The sequence below is a fragment of the Semicossyphus pulcher genome, unplaced genomic scaffold, assembly GCF_022749685.1.
Source record: "Semicossyphus pulcher isolate SPU_LCO1_2020_fin unplaced genomic scaffold, fSemPul1.0.p SCAF_12, whole genome shotgun sequence".
Lineage (NCBI taxonomy): Eukaryota > Metazoa > Chordata > Actinopteri > Labriformes > Labridae > Semicossyphus > Semicossyphus pulcher.
In genome coordinates this window covers 29547882-29568045 of record NW_027211626.1, presented here as the reverse complement: position 1 = coordinate 29568045, position 20164 = coordinate 29547882, and the positions used below count along the sequence as shown (strand labels likewise).

The 20164-nt window shown below is 40.5% G+C and overlaps 1 protein-coding gene across 2 annotated transcripts in view; it reads left to right on the top strand.

The window, feature by feature from the left end:
- Positions 1–17138, top strand: part of rasgrp3 (RAS guanyl releasing protein 3 (calcium and DAG-regulated)) — a 32703-nt gene extending 15565 nt beyond the window's left edge. Inside the window, exons 4-17 of one of the 2 annotated variants that reach the window (XM_069658986.1) lie at positions 2879–2941; positions 3330–3461; positions 3801–3948; positions 5504–5677; positions 7979–8095; positions 9985–10263; positions 11464–11544; positions 11812–11925; positions 12050–12165; positions 13341–13488; positions 13797–13833; positions 14316–14465; positions 14563–14939; positions 16029–17138. In XM_069658986.1, the coding sequence (XP_069515087.1) occupies positions 2879–2941; positions 3330–3461; positions 3801–3948; positions 5504–5677; positions 7979–8095; positions 9985–10263; positions 11464–11544; positions 11812–11925; positions 12050–12165; positions 13341–13488; positions 13797–13833; positions 14316–14465; positions 14563–14939; positions 16029–16037 (1945 nt within the window). In that variant the 3' untranslated portion in view covers positions 16038–17138. Of the gene's footprint in view, positions 1–2824; positions 2942–3329; positions 3462–3800; positions 3949–5503; positions 5678–7978; positions 8096–9984; positions 10264–11463; positions 11545–11811; positions 11926–12049; positions 12166–13340; positions 13489–13796; positions 13834–14315; positions 14466–14562; positions 14940–16028 lie in introns of those variants that run through there. The other variant, XM_069658985.1, reaches the window with a different exon arrangement.
- The last annotated feature ends 3026 nt before the right edge of the window (positions 17139–20164 follow it).

Below are 20164 nucleotides of genomic sequence, written 5' to 3'. Positions count from 1 at the left end.
AATCACTCTAAAAAGAGGAAAACTCTAACCTAGAAACAAAATACCTAATCTAATAAAGAAACGAAAATCACTCAAAAGAGGATATCTAGACTAAATAAATAAACAAAGAAAATCTCAAAACTGGCAAAAACACAGAAACAAAAATAGTCTATCTAATCTAGAACTCTCACCGACCTGACTTGGAACATGAACAAGAACATGGAACATGGATCAAGGGAATTGCTGGGACGACTGACATGAAGACAAGTACGAACTGGCACAGAACAAAGGGAGACGCCACAATTTAAACATGAGGAAGGGAATGACAGGTGAAACCAATTAGGGAGGGGCCAGACAATCACCAGACGCGAGAAACACAGGGGCAGGAAGTAAAGTGATCTGAAACAAGAGGGAACAGGGTTACTTTCAAAATAAAACAGGAAATGACAAAACATGAAAGAACGAGACAAAAATGGTAACTTAACTAAAGGAAAATGACGGGACATGACACAGCCAAAAAAAATCAACCTTCCCTTGAGGTTTATAGTATTGATGTGGTCCTAGATCAGTATCCTTGGAGCTGCTGTGTAAATGGTCAGTTGTGCTGACAGATGCTGAAAATCTCTTTTTCCTCAACTTAAAGTAAAAATCTCAAACTTTTTTATTCAAATAAATGTCTTTTAAGTCACTATCTATCACTGAATAAGTTAACACAAAGCCTTTGCATTTGCAGTATATAGTATTATTACAGACTGGGTGTCTGTGGCGACATTCGCAGAGTGGCGCTCAGCTAGTGACGCATTTTCCATCACAAACTTTCGTTTGTGATGGAAAATGCGAGGAAAATTAAGAGTTAGAACCAAGACAAAGGGAGCCAGCCGTAGATGTCTAGTTAAATTGGGAAGTGAGCTTGCACTATTATTGATTATTGTCAGTGGGTGGTGCAGTTTGCCTGAATAACAATGTTTATTGTCTGCTGGAAAAATAAATGAGCAGAAGTCTCCCCCGTCAATGTCAGATGTTTTAACTCTAAAGATAACTTTGTCACTCAATAATGATAACAACATAATTATCAGTTGACTTTCTCCTTTGCTTCCATCATAAAACCTACAGCCGCTACAAGACTTTGTCCCTTAAGCATAAAAATATGTCTTTTGGACACTGCTGCTGTTATTCTACTGGGTAGGACAATCTTGGAGATAAGGCTTTTCTAATTAACACTACATGCAGAATTGGTTGGGCTTGCTCTCGCTGCTTTCTGGCCTCTTTGGCTTGAACATGCTGGAGCTCTCTATAAAATCCTTCAGTCTAGGGTACAAGCCAGAGAAGGCACGCCTTGTTCTAGAGCTGAAGGACTCCTCTGACCAACTAATAAGGATTGTGCAAGTCCCTATCCGAAAAGGTTGAGGTAGACCATGCTATATCCAGTTGGTGACACAGAGAGGTGATGGGTCAGTCCAGATCTGTTGCACAGGGATAGACTGGGGAGCACCGCAACAGTTCTGGTCCAAAGCCAACAAGAAACAGCTAAAGTCGGTGGACAAAGTCACCAGGCTAGAGCAGGAGCGCTTCCAAATATAGGCCGCAGGTGTCCCAGGGACATCAAGGAGCCTGGATGGGACGCTACTGTGAATAAGCCCATCAACTGGGCAGACATCTGTAGGACGCCACAAGCCAGACTCAGCTTTCTGTTAAGAGCAGCCTACGACACCCTCCCATGCTCCAGGAATCTCACGCAATGGTTTGGAAGTTAAGTTTGCTGCCCACTGTGTAGCAACATCTAGGCAATTCTCCAGCACATCCTATCAGGATGCAAGATCAACACCATACTGAGACCCAGCAAAGAATGGCAGATGTTGGTGGACCTCATTAAGCAGCTGGTCTTCCAGAGAGAGATCACGACAACCACTCTCTGGCCAGACATTGTCATGTGGTCTGCTGTGGAAAAATGGGTCCTCATCATCGAGCTTGGAAAGAGGGCATGACAGCAGCCCACAAAAGAAACATCTGAAATACTGATTCGAACTGGCAGCAGAGTGCCAAGACGCTGGCTGGAAAGCCGAGGGTTTACCCCATGGAGGTTGGATGCAGGGGCTTTGTCAGCAGTGCAGCTGTCTCACTGCTCTGTGGTGTTGGCATGACAAGGTAAAACCTGCATAAATTGGTGAAGGAGCTAGGAGAAGAGGCAGAGAAAGTCAGCTACTGGCTTTGGGGGCTAACACCCCTGTAAAGGCAGCTGGAGGGAGTGGCGAGGAAATGTCCCAAATAAGCCTCTGCCCCCCTGCTGGAAGATGAACTGGTATAGGAGGCCAGTTTCCCGGCTGATGACCCTGCAGACCTAATGGAACCGAATGAGGTCCGACAGGTTTCTTCTTCTTCCTTAGTCTGTGTGAATGTTACCTATGTGATCTAAATCCTCTCACAGTCCAAAAGCTGCTTAGTCAACTAAATTATCTGTACTTGTGAATGTAAAGGCTTCAGTATGCTTTAAACAAACTAGTCTCTATAAAGTGGCAATTTATTCTGGAAGTTATATTTTTGGAAATTCTCATTAAATCCTGACAGCAATTAATCAATATCATTCTCTGACATAACTTTCTCTCTGTAAGAGATAGTAGATACATGAAATGAGAACTGCCATAAAAGCCATATCATATTAGCAATAGCCACAGCTGAAGTGATGTTGACAGAGAGGATAAAGTGCAGAGTGCTCATTAGCTTGTAGTTTATAAATTACTGAAATTATTTAGGTTAGGCTAGCTTGTTTGTCAGCCACAGAAAGCAGCAAAATAATCCTTTAACTCTTATTATTTCTTATTTCTTTTGGTACGAAATATGTATGTATGTATCAAAAAGTAAAGTATATTATTTTGTCAAAAGTTTCTTAACTTACCCCCACGTACCGTGACTGCAAAGGTGACAACTCTGAGAGAACCAGGCTGAAGATTTGTTATTTAATGAGGTAAGTTGCTTCATATGCATTCATCCCATCCATAGACCATAGAAACCAGAGGCAGTAGTTAATTGTCCTCACAACGCTCTTGCTTGTGTTGTGTAAATTTGATAATCAACATTGAATTATTGTTGTTTTTATGTCGATTCAAGCCATTCACTAACACTGTTTTTTATAGAAAACTCTGCTCTACAGCGGGGTCCAAGGGTAGGAACATCCCTCAATTCCAAATGTGGAAAAGTTGTAATGAACTTCCAGCACAAACTCACCACAATACAAGGACATGAGTCACATTGAACAAGTTCACAAGGGTCATTCTTTGGTTCTAAGGAAAGTTCTAGGGTGCTTGAGATGTTTTCCATTCTGACACAGGTTCATTGTGTCACCATCTTTTCAGGTACTGGATTGTTACATTCCCTGCAGAGTTCAACCTGGATTTGGGTCTGATCCGGATAACAGAAGAGTTCAGAGATGTGGCTGCCCAGCTCAGCTGTGAAGAGCATTTCAAATTCCTCGACATCTCCACTATGTAAGACAGCGGCTCATACAGACACACTTATTATAGGATCTGTTGACCAAATAGTATTAGCAAACGGCTGTATATTGGAAAGCAATTTATATGCTAAAAATGTTGTCATCACCCTAAAGTAAAACAAAACCCAATAAGCACACTTATTTTTGGTTTTACAGCTGTCCTAGGACCAACAGAACTGAAAACCTTCATATCCATAACCTTGTAGGAAAATAGTGATGATCCTTGAGCTTTTTGTCTGTTAGCTAAACATTTTTTATAATTTATATCTCTGGATCACATTTCCAAAAGTATACCATAAGTTCCTAGATTGATTAATAGATTGTTTCCTTGCAGTCCGTCGTATGACTGGATGCGTAAGTTGACTCAGCGGAAAAAGCAGGCTAAGAAAGGCAAGGCCTCGCTGCTGTTTGACCACCTGGAGCCCATGGAGCTGGCCGAGCATCTCACCTTCCTTGAGTTCAAGTCCATCCGGAGGATATCGGTATGTCAACAAGCAGCTCCCATTGGTCCATTCATTTTAATTTTTTCCACTCTAGCTATGGGGCTCAAGGGGTGCTAAGTCCTTCAGTTGGTTTGTCCATCACAAAAATAGTTCAGCAACTATATGATGGACAGTATGACATTTTTTACATACTTTCACGGCCACCAGGGGATCCATTTGACTTTGACCACTTTGACTTAAAGCAAAACTGTACTAATTTTGGCCATCAGCTGATTTATAATGATAAGTTAAGATAAAAAAGGATTCACTTCAAGCAATACATAACTAAAAACACCAACACTATCTAAAAGTAAACCAAGACATAATGACAAATGACATACAACCAAAAAGAAAATGACGCCTGTGTGATTCCAACTGGCTTCATCAGCATGGTCAATATTTTGTTGAATAAACAAATACCTGTCTACCTATACTACTTTGTGTATAGAGTTCATGAACATGCGAGCAAGCTAACATAATAACTAAAAAACACACTGAAAACATTAACTGCTAAACACAATGTTAGCATGCTTATGCAAGCTGCACAGAGCCACACAGAGCCGATCATTTTCACAAAATTCAGTGAAAGTTAATTGTTTTTGCAGTAGGTGTTGAATATAGGCTAATATAAGTTACTACTGTAATAGTCCTACTGGTTAGACATCAATGATGTCATTGATACATTGAAGAGAAAACCTAAAGAAGAATAAAAATTGTTATGGTTCCATATTTGGTTTATCAATCCTGACATTTGAAAGCAAGACTTTAAAGCAAGACAAAGCAGCCTACCATTTGAAAGAGGAAAAGGCACATGCTTCCTCTTAAAGTTTGAATTTAACAGAAACAAATCCTTGTTTGATTCAGGTCCCTCTGGGGTTTTCCTCTCTTGGTCTGGTGTGACATAACATATATATATGACATATAGTTATGATCTCTTTTCATTGAGTTTTACAATCACTGAATTGGGGGAATAGTGAAGAACACTGATGAAAATGTTCTTGATGTTGGGAAGCTGAACATCTGCCGCAGAGCTTTGATGTGAAGCCCGCTGGCCTTTAAGGGAACTATCTTGCTTTCACTGGCCAGGTGGTTACTTGGTAACAACACCAGCAAAAAGATCAAAGTCATGGTGTTTTGGGAATTTTGATAAAACCATGAGCTATGTGTGTGCTTGTCCTTGAAATATGATATGGTGACTGCTTTAGTTCCCATAAGTACTCACTTGTTCCAAAACATGGCCAGAGTTTAACTTGAAAAATACTGAAAAAAAAAAAAAAAGGATTAAAGAAATACAATTAAGAATCTGAAAGTCAATTTGATGTGTATGCTTGATCGTCTCCAAGCACCATCAGGCCACATTCCCAGTTCTCTGAGCAATAACAGTTTGTCGTATACAGTCGTCCTCAGAAACATTGGTCTCTTAAGCCAACAAGAAATCTTTTTGTTGACAGGTGTAATAATCAGTACAGGCTTTAGGACCTTATAGGCCCCTGAAGACAAGATTCAAAATAGACTGTTTATTGCATATCTGATCTGCTTTTCCTTTTTTCACCAGTTTACTGATTACCAGAGCTATGTGATCCACGGCTGCCTGGTGGACAACCCGACTCTGGAGCGCTCTATTGCTCTGTTCAACGGTGTGTCGCAGTGGGTCCAGCTTATGGTGCTCAGCAAACTAACACCTCAGACCCGTGCAGACGTTATAACCAAATTCATCCATGTGGCTCAGGTAAGACAAGTAGAAGCACATCAGTAATCTACAGAGCATTTCCATCTGCAATGTTTTCCACAAAACATAGAACTTATTCTCTTTGTCCAACACTGTTTAAAACATGCATGCAAGGCCCTGCTGCCAGCAGAGAGTTTAGGGAGATTCAGGGTCATACTTTAAACAAACTCCTGCTAGGATGTTGATCTAATTCACTTCAAGTCTTGTCAGCGTGTATAAAAAATACCTTAAAGCTCCTGTGATTAATTTTTCGCTGTTATGAAACAGACTGAAATTAATTCTGAAGCAAACCAGACCGTCAGCGACAAAGACAAAGTGATTAACTGCACGCTGACTTTGTTTACATTTTCCAGGGCAAAAATTTAAAGTGATACTGTTAAAGAAAGCAGGATGAGATTTTTTGTTAAAAACCACCACTTAAGCATGTACAGGACAATATCAGCAAAGAGATAAGTAGGTACGACTTTGTCCACAGGGGGCGCCAAACCAACACAAACCAAAAGTTCCTCACAGGAGCTTTAACAACGAGAAGTTGTTCACATTTTGATAATTTGTCCAACAGCATGGACATGGCTGCATAGCAAATAAGGATGTTTCGCAATGAAGGACAAAATTGTTGCTATGCAAATAAACAGTGTCCGATCTGCCCCAAACTTCATGTTTCGGAGTCCCAACCTGAAGATATACATACAAGCAAATATTCAGTCAAAATAATATCACCACCTACTGGCAAGAGAAAATAGGCCCTGTGTGACAAACAGTACTCTTTATTTGTTGATCATCAATGTTGTTTTGACTGAAGATTTGATATACATAATCTCAATGCAGAGTTTCACTGAGTGTCTGATGGGGATGAAAATGAAAATGGTAGCTGCACCATGGGTGCCAGTACCCCAATTATGCAAAATGTTAGAGGGTCCATTTAATGCTGATTGCAGCTTTAATTAACAAATTAATTTTTGAAATTGAATTTAGTCATCTTTGCTTTTTTGCAAAGGTATCTTTGAGTAAATTACATAAACTCAGTGCAAATATAACATGAAATACCATTGATGGAATATTTGTGGTGTATGTTTTGAACTAAAGCAGAAAGACAACATTTTTTAAGACTTTAAACAATATGACCAATTTTAATCAGAGACCTGTTGTTGAATCTGTGCCTATTCAACAGCTATGGTCTTACTGATTTTAAATGTGATCCAATCCAGTATATCATCAAAGACCACTCTCATATATTTATAGTCATAAGTGCAATCGAGAACACAACCCTTTATCTTCACTTAATTAGCCACCGCTTTGTTTTTATGGACAGCATCTCACATGGCAAGATAGACCTTTTATTTGAAGTAGCTCTTGTCACGTTCATATCCAAGCCTTTTAATCTTATGATGATAGTTTATATAATCAGAAACAGTCATTTTTTTGTTTATATTTCGTAAATGTTAAGTCTGATAATGATAATGATGTGTCCATTTACAAACATGAGTAAGTGCACTTGAGTTTCCCTTCCATTAGAAAAGCTGTCTCATAAATATTTATGGAAGGTCTGTAGATGTTTGCAGTTGTGTTGGACATTTTCGTCTTAAGTTGTTCACAGTTGTTCTCCATTACTGCTCAATCAATACAGAAAGGAATGAATCAGTGTCCTTATGACACTTAGCGATCCTGATTTTGATCACAAAATACTGGGTTCACTCTATCCAGTAAACAGTGACCCTGGACCTTGTCCTACAGCTGGCACAAAGTGTTGCAAAGTGCAATGTAACTCTCATTACTAGTTCCCGGTGGTTGCAGTTGTATTTTTAATGACAATGTTCTTGCACCCATCTGTGCGCACATTGATGGCCAATAGCTGTCTTGAGGCAGCAGGAAGCCTCCTAGTAACAGTTATGAGAGTTTTTACAACTGTATTGCTGCTTGTGCCTTACTTTGCTCCCAGATTAGACACACCCCACACATGCGGGACATGCGCCATGTACTTTAGACAGTGTGCTATAGTTTGTTTAAAAAGGACCCTGAATCTGGAAAATACATGTAGGGAAATATAAAGTACAAATTGTCTCATGGTTGCTTTCATTAATGTAAATTTGAAGTTTATTTTATGCCCTATTATTTGAATGATGTATTTTTCTTATAGAAGATATTGTCATGAATTCAGTGGAGGTGCACTAATTCCACAATAAACTACTGGGGGAATAAACAATTAACAGGATTCTTTTGCAAAGAAAGAATTTGTCTGAATTGATTAAAAGCAAAAATAAAACATATAAATATTTTCAACATGTCAATCTCTGTTATCAGAAACTTCTGCAGCTGCAGAACTTCAACACTCTGATGGCGGTGGTGGGGGGACTGAGTCACAGCTCCATTTGTCGACTTAAGGAGACTCACTCTTATTTGGCTCCAGAAGTTGTGAAGGTAAGCCAAAGGTTCGACTCTTTTCACAAACTTGACTTTGTATGAGTCACTCACTAAAGAGAGTTGGGTTTTCGAGTCACGCCAGTCAGTAAACCAAGAGATTAAATCCCCTCAGGCCCAAGCACCCATAGAGCATGCGCACTAGAGACTTTCGTCGCCCAATCTGGCTAACTTCCGGTTTAGCTCTCTGTTAACATTAATGCAGACTAAATAAAATAGTGCAGCTCTTCTAGAGTTTCTGATTATTTTTGGACCTAATTGATCAATTTCTAATAGTAAAGCGAGTCTTTTCGCGGGGTTTGTGACGCTCGTTTTCCCATGATTGTGTGCAGGAACAGTGCTTTTTGTGCAATGTTGGACCAGGAAGTTGTAATTACACAGTTTGACCACTGTGTAATATTGTCTAAAGCTCGGTGCTGTTCCCGGGGGCTTGAAGCACTCAACCGGTTTCAGAGCTGTCAACTTGAGTTGTGTTGTTGGCGTGTTGGGAGAGCAGGTACTGAGTGAGTGAGTGAGTGAGTGAGTGAATGAGTGATTCAGTGAGTGATTCAGCGAGTGAATCGTGTAACTTGAGTCAGACCTTCAGCTCAGGGCAGGGAGTGAGCCCCGGGCAGCAGACTGTGGGTTGCGCCAAAGAGGTTGTTTTTCTCACAGAGCCAGGCTTATACGATGGTCTCGCCTAAAATTTGCAGTTTGCAGTTTGCAGTGGCTAGTAGCTGGTAATTAGTGGAGATGGGGACTCGTCACTCCTGAGTCAGTAAAAGAGTCGTTCGTTTCAAACGATTGACTCATGACTCGCACATCACTATAGGATATCCTGTGGTCATGTTTTTGTAGACCAACTAGATTTTGTTGTTTGGTTACAAACCTTTTGTCATGATCTTGAGTATGTTTTCGTTGTAATGAGGTTTATTAATGAAATAACTTAAACAACAAAATTGAAAGGATAAGATGGCGTGTTTCTCAATGAAGCAACAACTGTCACAGATTAATGCCAGTGATGCTCAGCAACACGTTGTGGGGGGGGGCTTTTAGAACATTGTATTTTCTTTTGAAAAGAACAGCAGCTGTAGTTGTATCAAAACATCAAACATCTCAGATCAGTTCAGCCAGATCTTTTCTGCTTTAATCTACAAGATCAGTATGTTCATGTTGCACTTCATGTTAGACTTTGCAAAAATTATTTCATAGTCTAAAAATAAGATAGAGCTTTGCTTTATTCCTAGATTGAAAACTACGCAATTTACTTAGAGTAATTTGCAAAGGCTTAAGTGTTCAGAGGAGGTCCTGAGTCTGAGAGGAGCTAGAGGCAGTCCAACTTGAAAACATAGTGAGGAAGGTCACCCATGAAACGTGGTGCCATCCATAGCAACGGGGTTAGCCCCTCCTCTTTCCTGACTTGCTTCCAACTAAAAGTAATTTTTCTACAAACTTTAAGTACCAATTATGCAGTGTTCAGGCTACACAATATCAGTAAGAGGCAGATGGAGGTCAGAGCAATTACGTGTACAACAGTAAACATGGTGAAGCTTATTTTAATGTTGGTGTGTTGAAAGGTGGAACTGTAAAACAAACGTTTATTGATCATTTTTTAAACTTTTTCTAAACCAAGGCAGCCAGTACCTTACACCGGCATCAGACCACAGTTTGTTTTCATTAATTCCCAGAAGTCTCTCCATGGCACATCCTTCCACATGATATCACTCAGGTAGTAAGAGATGCAAAGCTTTGAGTGGTCCGGCACAGTGACTATCTTAACAGACAAAAATACTGTATACTGTAACTTTTAAATGCGTTCATCTTGCTCTGCCCTGGGTGAGAACTGCTCTGTTGTCACTCAGTCATTGGCTATAATGACCCACCTTCAAATGTTCCACTTCCTGCTTCAGATCTGGAGTGAGATGACAGAGCTGGTCTCTTCCAACAACAACTACTCTTGCTACCGGAAAGCCTTCAACGAATGCCAGGGCTTCAAAATCCCCATCCTGGGTGTGCACCTCAAGGACCTTATTGCAGTGCATGTCGTCTTTCCTGACTGGGTCGATGACAGTAATAAGGTGAACCTCGTAAAGATGCATCAGCTCTACATGACCTTCAATGAGTTGGTGTCGTTGCAGAGTGCAGTGGCCCAAGTGGAGCCCAACATGGACCTCATCTACCTGTTAACGGTGAGGCATTACCAACCAGCAGGTTATATGTTTAAGACGGAAGGTTTAATGGAAGGATCAGTCTGAAATGGATAGTTAAGAAAGTGTGCACTTTAATGTATTTTGGAAAATGTTTTAAAAATGATATTTTCTATGTCCTATTTCTTTTTGTTTGTGCTGTTTATGGTTCCTCTTTTATTCATCATAATTACAATTCATCAAAGCCTTTTTTTCAAATGTTTGGTACAGTACACATTAGATGCTGAGATTAGCAGGGCTCTAGTAAGGATACATTTAAGCAGAAAAACATGAAAATCTTAAGTAAGAAGCAGTAGACTTTAAATAGGATTAGAAGGCAGATCAAATGCAGTCTCAGTACTAAATATTCAGACTGAATCAGTTTTTCACAGAGCTTTGTTCCTTCCAAAATATTGCTATAAAATATAATGACTATAAATATTAATGACCCATTACATTTAATGAAGGCTTACAGCAGCACTACACATTTTATACTAATACCGCTACTGCTGCACAGTTAGTGCTCTATCTTGGGGTATTCATTTATACTATTAAATTTCGTTTGCACTATATATCTTACCATTGTGATATCAACCACTTACTGTTATTGAATCAATAGCCTATATGTATATATCATAGTGTTGTGACGGTCTAGAACGATCCGACTCTTTTAAATGGCTCTTTGGTGCGAATGATGGGAACCGAGTCGTAGGTGAGAGTGAGAGCCGTTCTTTTTATAGTGATGCCCAAATTTCCACTTACCACAGGCAGCATTTTTCAACTGCAACTCTGCTACACTAGGACACGTGCAACCATCCCCCATGTCTGTAGTTTTTTTGTTGACATTTCCGAGTCGTACAGAGTTGTATCATAAATTATTGGCAAATCAATGACGTTGATTAATTGTTCCAACATTATTCTGCTGTTTCCTTTTAAATTTTGAAAGTGCAGGATTTTAATTATGCGTGTTTTGACACGGGAGAATCGAGCGCAGGTACGTTCGCGAGTCCGACCACTCTCTCACCTCGGATCTTACGGTTCCGTTCCCAGCTCCCTTCAAAGAGCCGGAATTCCCAACACTAATATATCAGTGCAGTCTGCTCTTCACTACTTTTTGCGCTTCTTGCTAACCAGCATTTACCCTAACCCATGTCTTAGCAAATCTACTTTAAAAATTTATGAATACAATCCTTCTATTTTCAGCTCTCTTTAGACCTTTATTACACAGAAGATGAGATTTATGAGTTGTCATTGCTCAGGGAACCACGTAACCCCAAATCATTGGTAAGTTTCAGCTGACATGGTTTGTATTTTTTGTAGAGTATGTACACTTACAACAAAACTGATAAAGAGCCTTTAGCACAGAACCATAAAACTTGTTTTTGACATGCAACAGATATTTAAACCTGTGCCGTCATCTAGCATTCAGGGTTGAAACATTGACTTTTTGGTCCTGGGGAAACCTTTGTAGCGTTTAAAATCTGCCCTCTGGGTGTAAAATGAATTTGCTGATCTCAGTCATGCACATGTGTGTTGTATCCGTCTTCACAGCCTACCTCTCCAACCACTCCAAACAAGCCCCTGGCCCCACTGGACTGGGCCTCCGGTGTCACTACCAAACCAGACCCCTCTGTGGTTAATAAACACATCAGGAAGCTGGTGGATGTAAGTAGTCAACATCCCATTTGAAATCATGCAGTCTGCATAAATATAATAATCATAAAAACAGCTATGTGTTGGACAGACGTGTGCATATGTTTGGATTAATCTGTTTGTTATCCTCGGGAAGTCTGTGTTCAGGAATTATGACCATGACCATGATGGCTATATTTCTCAAGAGGACTTTGAGAGCATCGCTGCTAACTTTCCGTTCCTGGACTCCTTCTGCGTTTTGGACAAAGATCAGTGAGTGCTGAACACAAACAGCTATGAATAGATTAAAATAATTAACTATGGTAACTATCTTTCAACTGAGTCTAACCTTCTCACAGTAACAGTGGTTTTCAAACTGTGGTTTGAGTACGGATGGTCACTTTCAAATATTTTGTGGTGTTACTTGCATGAAAGAATAATGAACGTGTTTTTTTATTACATTATATAACATTAGATATTTCTTGATGTGAAATAGTTTCTGTTTGTTAAACCTGCTGTGCAAAGCTTTTTACTGATCCCTTTATGTGACCTCCAAAACCAAAGCAGACCATCAGAATGTTACGAGAATGACTGGGAGTTTGGCTCCTGCCGTGTCTCGGGCAAGTGCATTCTCTAACACAAAGTGCATATAGAAGATAATAGGCTGGCTGGCAGTGGGCCGAGAGCTCCCCATAAGCAGCCAGCCCAGGCAGCGACAGTAGACGGTTTATTGTTGATGGTAAGTCCAAAAGAAATAACAAACTGGAGATAGTAGGGTTCTAGTCCTTGTTGTTATCAAGGTAAAAAAAACAAAAGGTGCTCTGGTGTCGGGTCTCAATCCTCCTCATGGTTCAGCGCCAAACTTCTCACTGGACGCTGGACACTGTTACCCAGCAAACTTAAGACACCTGCAGAACTGGATTAATTGACAAGCCCGGCCATTACCAGCCAGCCAAAAGAAAGAGGGAACTAATAATATGTCTACTTAAGGGCATACTGCAAGACAAATGATGAAGACATATATTTGTGTTCGCCTATTTTTATGAACACACATTACATGTGGAAATGTTTTAACTTTACCTTTATAAATACTTTCAAAGGCTTTCATGACCACAGACATCAGGGCGATGGCTGTGGCCTGTAGTCATTCAGTCCATAGCTGAAAAGATTTCATTCTAAACTGGACTAAATTAATTCTAGTGGTTGCCTGCACTTAGCTGGAGATGTCTTCTTGTCTTCGTGTTAGATGCTGGTGGAGCTTGTCTGAGACGTGACCACAGTTTCAGAACAACCGTGCTAAAGAAACAGTTTGAGGATGTATTTGGAGAACAGCACACCCCTTTGCTAAACTGTTCATTTTATTTAATCTTAGGGCTGAAAAATGTTGAATCTCTCTTTCTGCTCATCCTCCTTTTTGTCTTCTCTCTCTCTGCCTCTTTTTCTCTCAGAGATGGATTGATCAGCAAGGATGAGATGATAGCGTATTTCCTTCGGGCTAACCCGCTGCTCCAGTGTAAGATGGGTCCGGGTTTCATCCACGACTTCCAGGAGATGACCTACCTGAAGCCCACCTTCTGTGAACATTGTGCTGGATTTGTGTGTATCTCTAAGATTCTGACACTTCATGTTTCATGCTGTCTTGATTTGATTTTTTTAATTAAACATTTTCAGACATTAAGTTAAAATTTACAGGCCTGGCTTGAGCTAATCATTCAATTCTAATCACAATAACTTAGCATACTTTATCCTTTTGCTTAGTTTATTTATTCATTTTCACTTACAGGAAATGTGACTACTTGTATCTTGTTTACAGCTTTAGAAACATGCTTTATCTTCTGATGGTATGTCATTGTTTTTAAATCAAACTACCCAACCCTCCCTTCATCACATTTCTGGTCCCGCAGCTCTGGGGAATCATCAAACAGGGCTACAAGTGCAAAGGTATTCTGTCATTGTATTGTTCTTAAAGGCCAAAGAAATGAAACATGATCATGTTTAATGTTCAGCTTTATTGTGATTATATAACTTAGGATTGCACAATTAAATGCAGCTGTAGCCCATAAAACTAAAGGAAAATATGTCGTATGAATCTGTGTAAACCCACTGCATGTGCAGACTCTAGTCTACAAACCAATGGGTGGCCACATCTACCTCTTACATGCAGTCTGCAGTCTGCTGTTTAGCCTCCATGTGAAATGTGATTATTGACCAGCACATATTCCCTGGTCTAATAGCAGTTTTGTGCTCTGATACACCAACTTTGAGAATTTCAGAAGCTCAAGAATTTATACAAACCAGCATTAAAGCGGTTGTTTGATAAATGATGGGTGGCATGCATTAAACTTTTGTTGCTTATTAAACACAATATGATGACCCATTTTCTCCCCTGAATATAAGCTGATGTTTGTGTATTTACATTGCAGACTGTGGAGTAAACTGTCATAAACAATGTCGGGAGCTGCTGGTGCTGGCCTGTAGGAAGCTGATCCGTTCCGGCTCTCTGGGCAGTGTTTCTCCAGCCAGACTGACCCACAGCTCACTGCCCAGCAGCCCCGCACTGCCCACCTGCAAAGGTCATTTTCTGCTACACACATTTATAAATGAGCCCACCACAGTTTAGTACCTTATTCTAATCTACTTGTTCACAATTTTCTGTATTCCCTCCTTCAGATGAGGATGAGGTGTTTGAGTTCCCATCTGTCACATCAGCAGGTCCAGCTCTGGACCCTCAGTCCATCACTCTGATGACTGGCTCAGCACAGAGGATCTCTGTGCGCCTGCAGAGGGCCACCACCAGCCAGGCAACCCAGACTGAGCCCCTGTGGCCTGATTGCAGCTGGGGGGCAACAGACAGCGGCTCCCACACTTTCCCCAAAATGAAATATAGGACTCACAGGAAAACATCTAAAAATAAAGGTTTTGCCCGTTGGGAAAACCAGAATGAGGGGCAGCACCAGGCAGTTTCCTCCCGGTGCAGCGTGGATCCTCAGCAGAGGTCAGACATCTCAGGAGAGCTCCTACTGAACGGGGTTGCACACAGAAGGAAGGTAATGGAACAGGTAGCTGTAAATGTTATTTAAAGGTGATATGTGAAACATTTTAACATTATTAAAACATACACAACATTCATCTGGTGGTGGAAGCAACCTTCTGACACCCAAGGGAGGGTGTCTTTTACCAGAAAAAAAAAAGTGGAACTTTGGTGAAAGGAACAGATCGATATGTTTGAAGGCTTATCAGACACCATTTGTAGTTTTTACAAGCAGTTTTATGTGTACCCTCTTTAGTGCTGGCCAAGTTAGTACATAAAACAGCTTTACAATTGTCTAAATATGTGTAAGTGAGTGTGTAACAGGATACTCACTGCAAAGATGAAAACCATATAAACAGGCAAAGCAATAATAAAAAGAGTTGAGTGCTTATGTAATATACAGACCAGAGACTGTACATATAGATGGACGACGCGTCGGCATCGACTCTCATTGTACAAAATTGATGCCAAAATAGCCCCTGTGATAGGCGCTGCCATCTTGCGATGGTGACGTAATTTGGAGCCAGAGTTGCACAGTAGAGATCGGTGGGTGCCGTGGCCACTTCCGCTATCCAAAACACACATTTAACCTACCAAAAAACCCCAGCAAGGATCCCGCACGCCGCCGTGTTTAACAGAATAGCTGTGTTGGTCTGAATAACATTCACAGATATGGGAACTTCAATAGCTGTAGTGATTGTTTTACTTACGTTTCCTCTCGGCGTTCCTCCTCTTCTCTGCTAATCCAGAACAGATCGGCTGCAGGAGTCGTATTTTTCAACAGAGCTGTCAAAAAAATAAACTTGCCAGAAAAATGAACACTTGGATGTAAATCAGCATGATAAGAACTAACTATAATGACAGAAACCATGTTGAGAAACCATGCGAAAAATGTATCGGGCGTGTATTTTGAATTTATAGTTTGACTCATGTCCCACCTGTTAACATGGAGAAGGCAGGCTTTATGATCTATACTGCAGCCAGTCAGCAGGGGGCGCTCAAATGTTTTGGCTTCACTGTTAGGGAGCTGTCATGTCGTCCATCTTTTTATATATATATATTTATTTATATTTTATATATATACATCTCTGCTCTTTCCCTCCAGGACAGCTGACTTGGTCATGGTGTTGAGGGCCACTCCCACAGGTCCAGAAAGGCCCAATCGGCTCGGACCAAGAAGCTCCTCTGTCTGGGGGATGTGCTGGGCTGCCTGAAGTCTCCCCTCAGTGACCTGGAGTTCTCGTGTCCTCTCTAGACTTCAGCACAGGCAGAGCTTCATGTGGAGCTGCATGGGAGGACAGACTGTGTGATCTGTGTGAGAAGAGGTCACAGAGACCAAGGAGAGGGACTCAGTGGATAAGGGACTGACACTCACTGTGATGTCACCTCCATCCTCGCCTCCTGAGTTGAGTAATGGGTTAGGGATCAGTGTAGTTAGGGATCATACGTGACTTAGGTTTGAGTTTTGATCCTGTATGTACATAACATCAACACTTGAAAGTCAAAAGGAAACATTTTAGACTTTACAGAAGTGAGGAATGGATTCAGCTGAGTGGATCAATGCCGGCCAGTTACTTTAAAATGCAGCTTGGGAACATTATTACAATCTGAAGAATGCAAAGAGTAGTAGAAAGGAAGTGGTCACTCCAAATTTAGAATGATCAGAAAAAGCATGATGGATGTGAGAAAGTGTGTCGATTTTTTATGTCGAGTTGCAAAAAAAGGGAAAGACAAAATGAGAGTGAATATTAGGGATGTCCAACCCTACGGCCATATAGAGTGTTGATGATGGACGATTCTGCAAAACCCTGGATTAAGTGAAGTGATATTTTTAGCAGTTTATTGCCATTGTTTTTTTAATAATTATTTATTGGTACAATATCTGCACCTGTGTGTTTAACTCTTGCATTGTTATAAAGGTTGGAAATGACCCATCCATAAGTTTTCAAAGAGACTCAACTGCCAGAAAATCTGTACATCATCAGGTGTGTAGATTTCAAAAGCACAAATAAAAACAAATCAAACAGAAAAATCAGAGAAATACAAAACACATTGTTGTGTGTATTTCCACTGTATGTGTGGATTTACTGTTATAATTAAATGAGAAACATGACTTTGTCTGTAATAAGTAAATGATTATTTCCTCATGGTGATGTGATATTAAAATGTATTTACAAGTGTCAGCTCCATTTCCCTGGTTGGGCTGTTTTTTCTTATTTATTTAATAATATTCAGTCTATTGTTTCTACTTCGGATATGCTCATGTGTTTTTGGTTTATCCTCATTTTAAATACCATCATCTGTTTGTTGATGTTGTAAAGCACTATGTAAAATTGCTAGAAAAATGTGCTATACAAATGAAGTTTATTTTTAGCAAGTAACTAAATCTGGTATAATGCATTGTTTCCCTTTTTTTGATTCATGTATTTTGTATATGGTCCCTGATAGAAACAATAATCAAAACAAAATATCACAATGATGACCTCCAAAGACAGGCTGTTAAACACTTCAAAAATACATCTGTCATGCTTGCACACTTGCAGACAGTCAAACAAGAAATGCACAGCCTCTGGATTGAAGATCCATTAAAGAGACAACTGTGACAGTTTTTGTGACACTTTATTTTTGTTATTGTCAGATAATAATACAGCTAAAAGCACAGACTGAAGGATTGTGCTGGTTTGTTGTACTGGTGTGCTGCTACAAATAGTGTAGCAATAAAACAGTGATGATAGAATTTGGAGTAATGTTAAATGGACTGTACTTATTATATAGCGCTTTTCTAGTCTTCCGACCACGCAAACACTTTTACACTACATGTCACATTCACCCATTCACACACTGATGGCAAAGGTCTAAGTGCCAATCTCCAATCAGATCCATGCCCATTCATACCCGATGGCCATGCCACCAGAAGCAATTTTGGGTCAGTGTCTTGCCCAAGGACACTTAGACATGTGACTGTAGCACTCAGGGATCGAACCCCCAACCTTCCGATTGAGAGACGACCGACTCTACCACTGTGTAATACCTGCTCTTTAGAAAGTCTGGTGAATCTGATATGAAGAGAAAGTCAACAGCAGGTGGGTCTGATGTGGAGAGCTGCCAACAGTGGGACATCTCACCTGAAGAAAGAGCTGACTTATGATTGATCCCTGAGTCAAACATGTTATTTAGTCAGAGCTTTCAGTTATGGTGAGTCACTTAAATGTAGGTACTCTTTATGACTTGTGTATAAGTGGAACAATGGAATGAATGTAACAGAATGGTCGATACCATGCTGCCCCATTCCCTTGTTCTGGACAATGACCAAGGGACATCGGTTTGGTTTAGACATGGGGGGTGGGGTGGACAAATCCCTGCTATCAGGTTCTGCATCAGGGTAAAAGTCATACTGGAGTGGGGGGGTTATAGTAATTCTGGTAAAAGACCCCTCTCACAAAAAATGATTGACTTCAGCATTAAATGTGACACACTTACACTGTCTGGCCCAGAATGGCTCCACATCTCCGCTCCGCATCTTAGAGAGAGGTCAAAACAACAGGATGCATTAACAGAAGATAACCTGAGCCACCACTTGGAGATCCAACCACTGTCTCTCTCCAGACACGCACGTGCGCGCACACACACACGCATGCACACACACACGCACACCCACACGCATGCACACACACACGCACACCCACACGCACACACACACACACACACCTTTTCTCTTCTTGATCAAGTACAAAATGGGGGAAACATTACTCATTAAATTATTCAGTAATCTCTCTTATCTTAATCAGCTTGTGTTTCTCAATAAATTGGTTCAATCCTGTACGATACTGTATGATGGAGAGGTATTAAGAAAAATAATGATCATATCTACCATGCAGCCACACTGCCCTCAAGGGGCAGCAGTTAATACATCACTTAGATATGAAAGTTTACACTTTTTTCCAGCAAGTAAAGCAGAAAATTAACTTCTGAAGAAATAGTTAGTTGGAACCTTCATGTAACTGTTGGGATAATGTTTATATCAATTCAGGTCTGCAGAGTGGGTTTTCTGCTTAGTTGTATATGCTTAAATAAAAATGTCATTGATTATTGGATCACTGTTGATAGTGGTGAAGAAATGTGACTTTTGAGTGAAAAACAGCAATTCTTGGATGTTGGTCTTGGACCATAAAACTGGTCATCTAAACATAACTTAACTCAGGCTTTGTTTACTTAACATGATAAAGATAAAGATAAATAAAACTGACCTGACAAACTTAACACAATGGGGAATATACACCGATCAGCCATAACATTGTAACCACCTAAAATTGTGTAGGTCCCCCATTTGCCACCAAAACAGCTCTGATCAGCTGAGGCATGGACTCCACTAGACCTCTGAAGGTGTGCTGAGGTGGCTCCAAGACGTTAGCAGCAGATCCTTTAAGTCCTGTAAGTTGCGAGGTGGGGCCTCCATGGATGGGACTTGTTTGTCCAGCAATTCCCACAGATGCTCAATTGGATTGAGATCTGGGGAATTTGGAGTCCAAGTCAACATTTTGAACTTGTTGACGTGTTCCTCAAACCATTCCTGAACCATTTTTGCAGCGTGGCAGGGCGCATTATACTGTTTTCATGACGGGGTTTCACTTGGTCTGCAACAATGCTTAGGTAGGGGGTACGTGTCAAAGTAACATCCACATGAATGGCAGGACGCTTGTAGACAGCACTTAGTATTCAACCACTTCCTCACTAACATTACCATTATGGACTGTTAGGGAGTATTACACGATACGTTCCTTAAGTTTACAGGACTTGCAATCTGAAACACATCAGTACAATAATATTACAGCATTTGAGCTTTCCACCCTGAGCAGGTTTTGAGGGGCAAATGGACAAAAAGGTAACAGTTGAGGGCTAAGCTGTTAAGTTCACTGATTTTTAAAGGGGATAGCTGTAGGCTCGGGAAGTAAAGCGGGCCAGCCACTGATCTGAAATCAGTGGTTCGATCTCCAGCTCATCTAGTGAGTAATTCTTGCACTATGCATGTTTTTTAAGGGTTACTGAAAAACTTCACCCTCTATGGCTCCACGATTGTCACAACTGCTGCTCTGCTGCACTATCATGTGTTACGTACTTCTATGGCTTTTTATACTCGTGTTACAGATGCTACCGTTTCCTGTCCAGGAACTACAGATGTAAATTTGCTTACTTTTGTACAGGCGCTGTCAAATACAGCTGCCACTGTTTAATAAACTCACC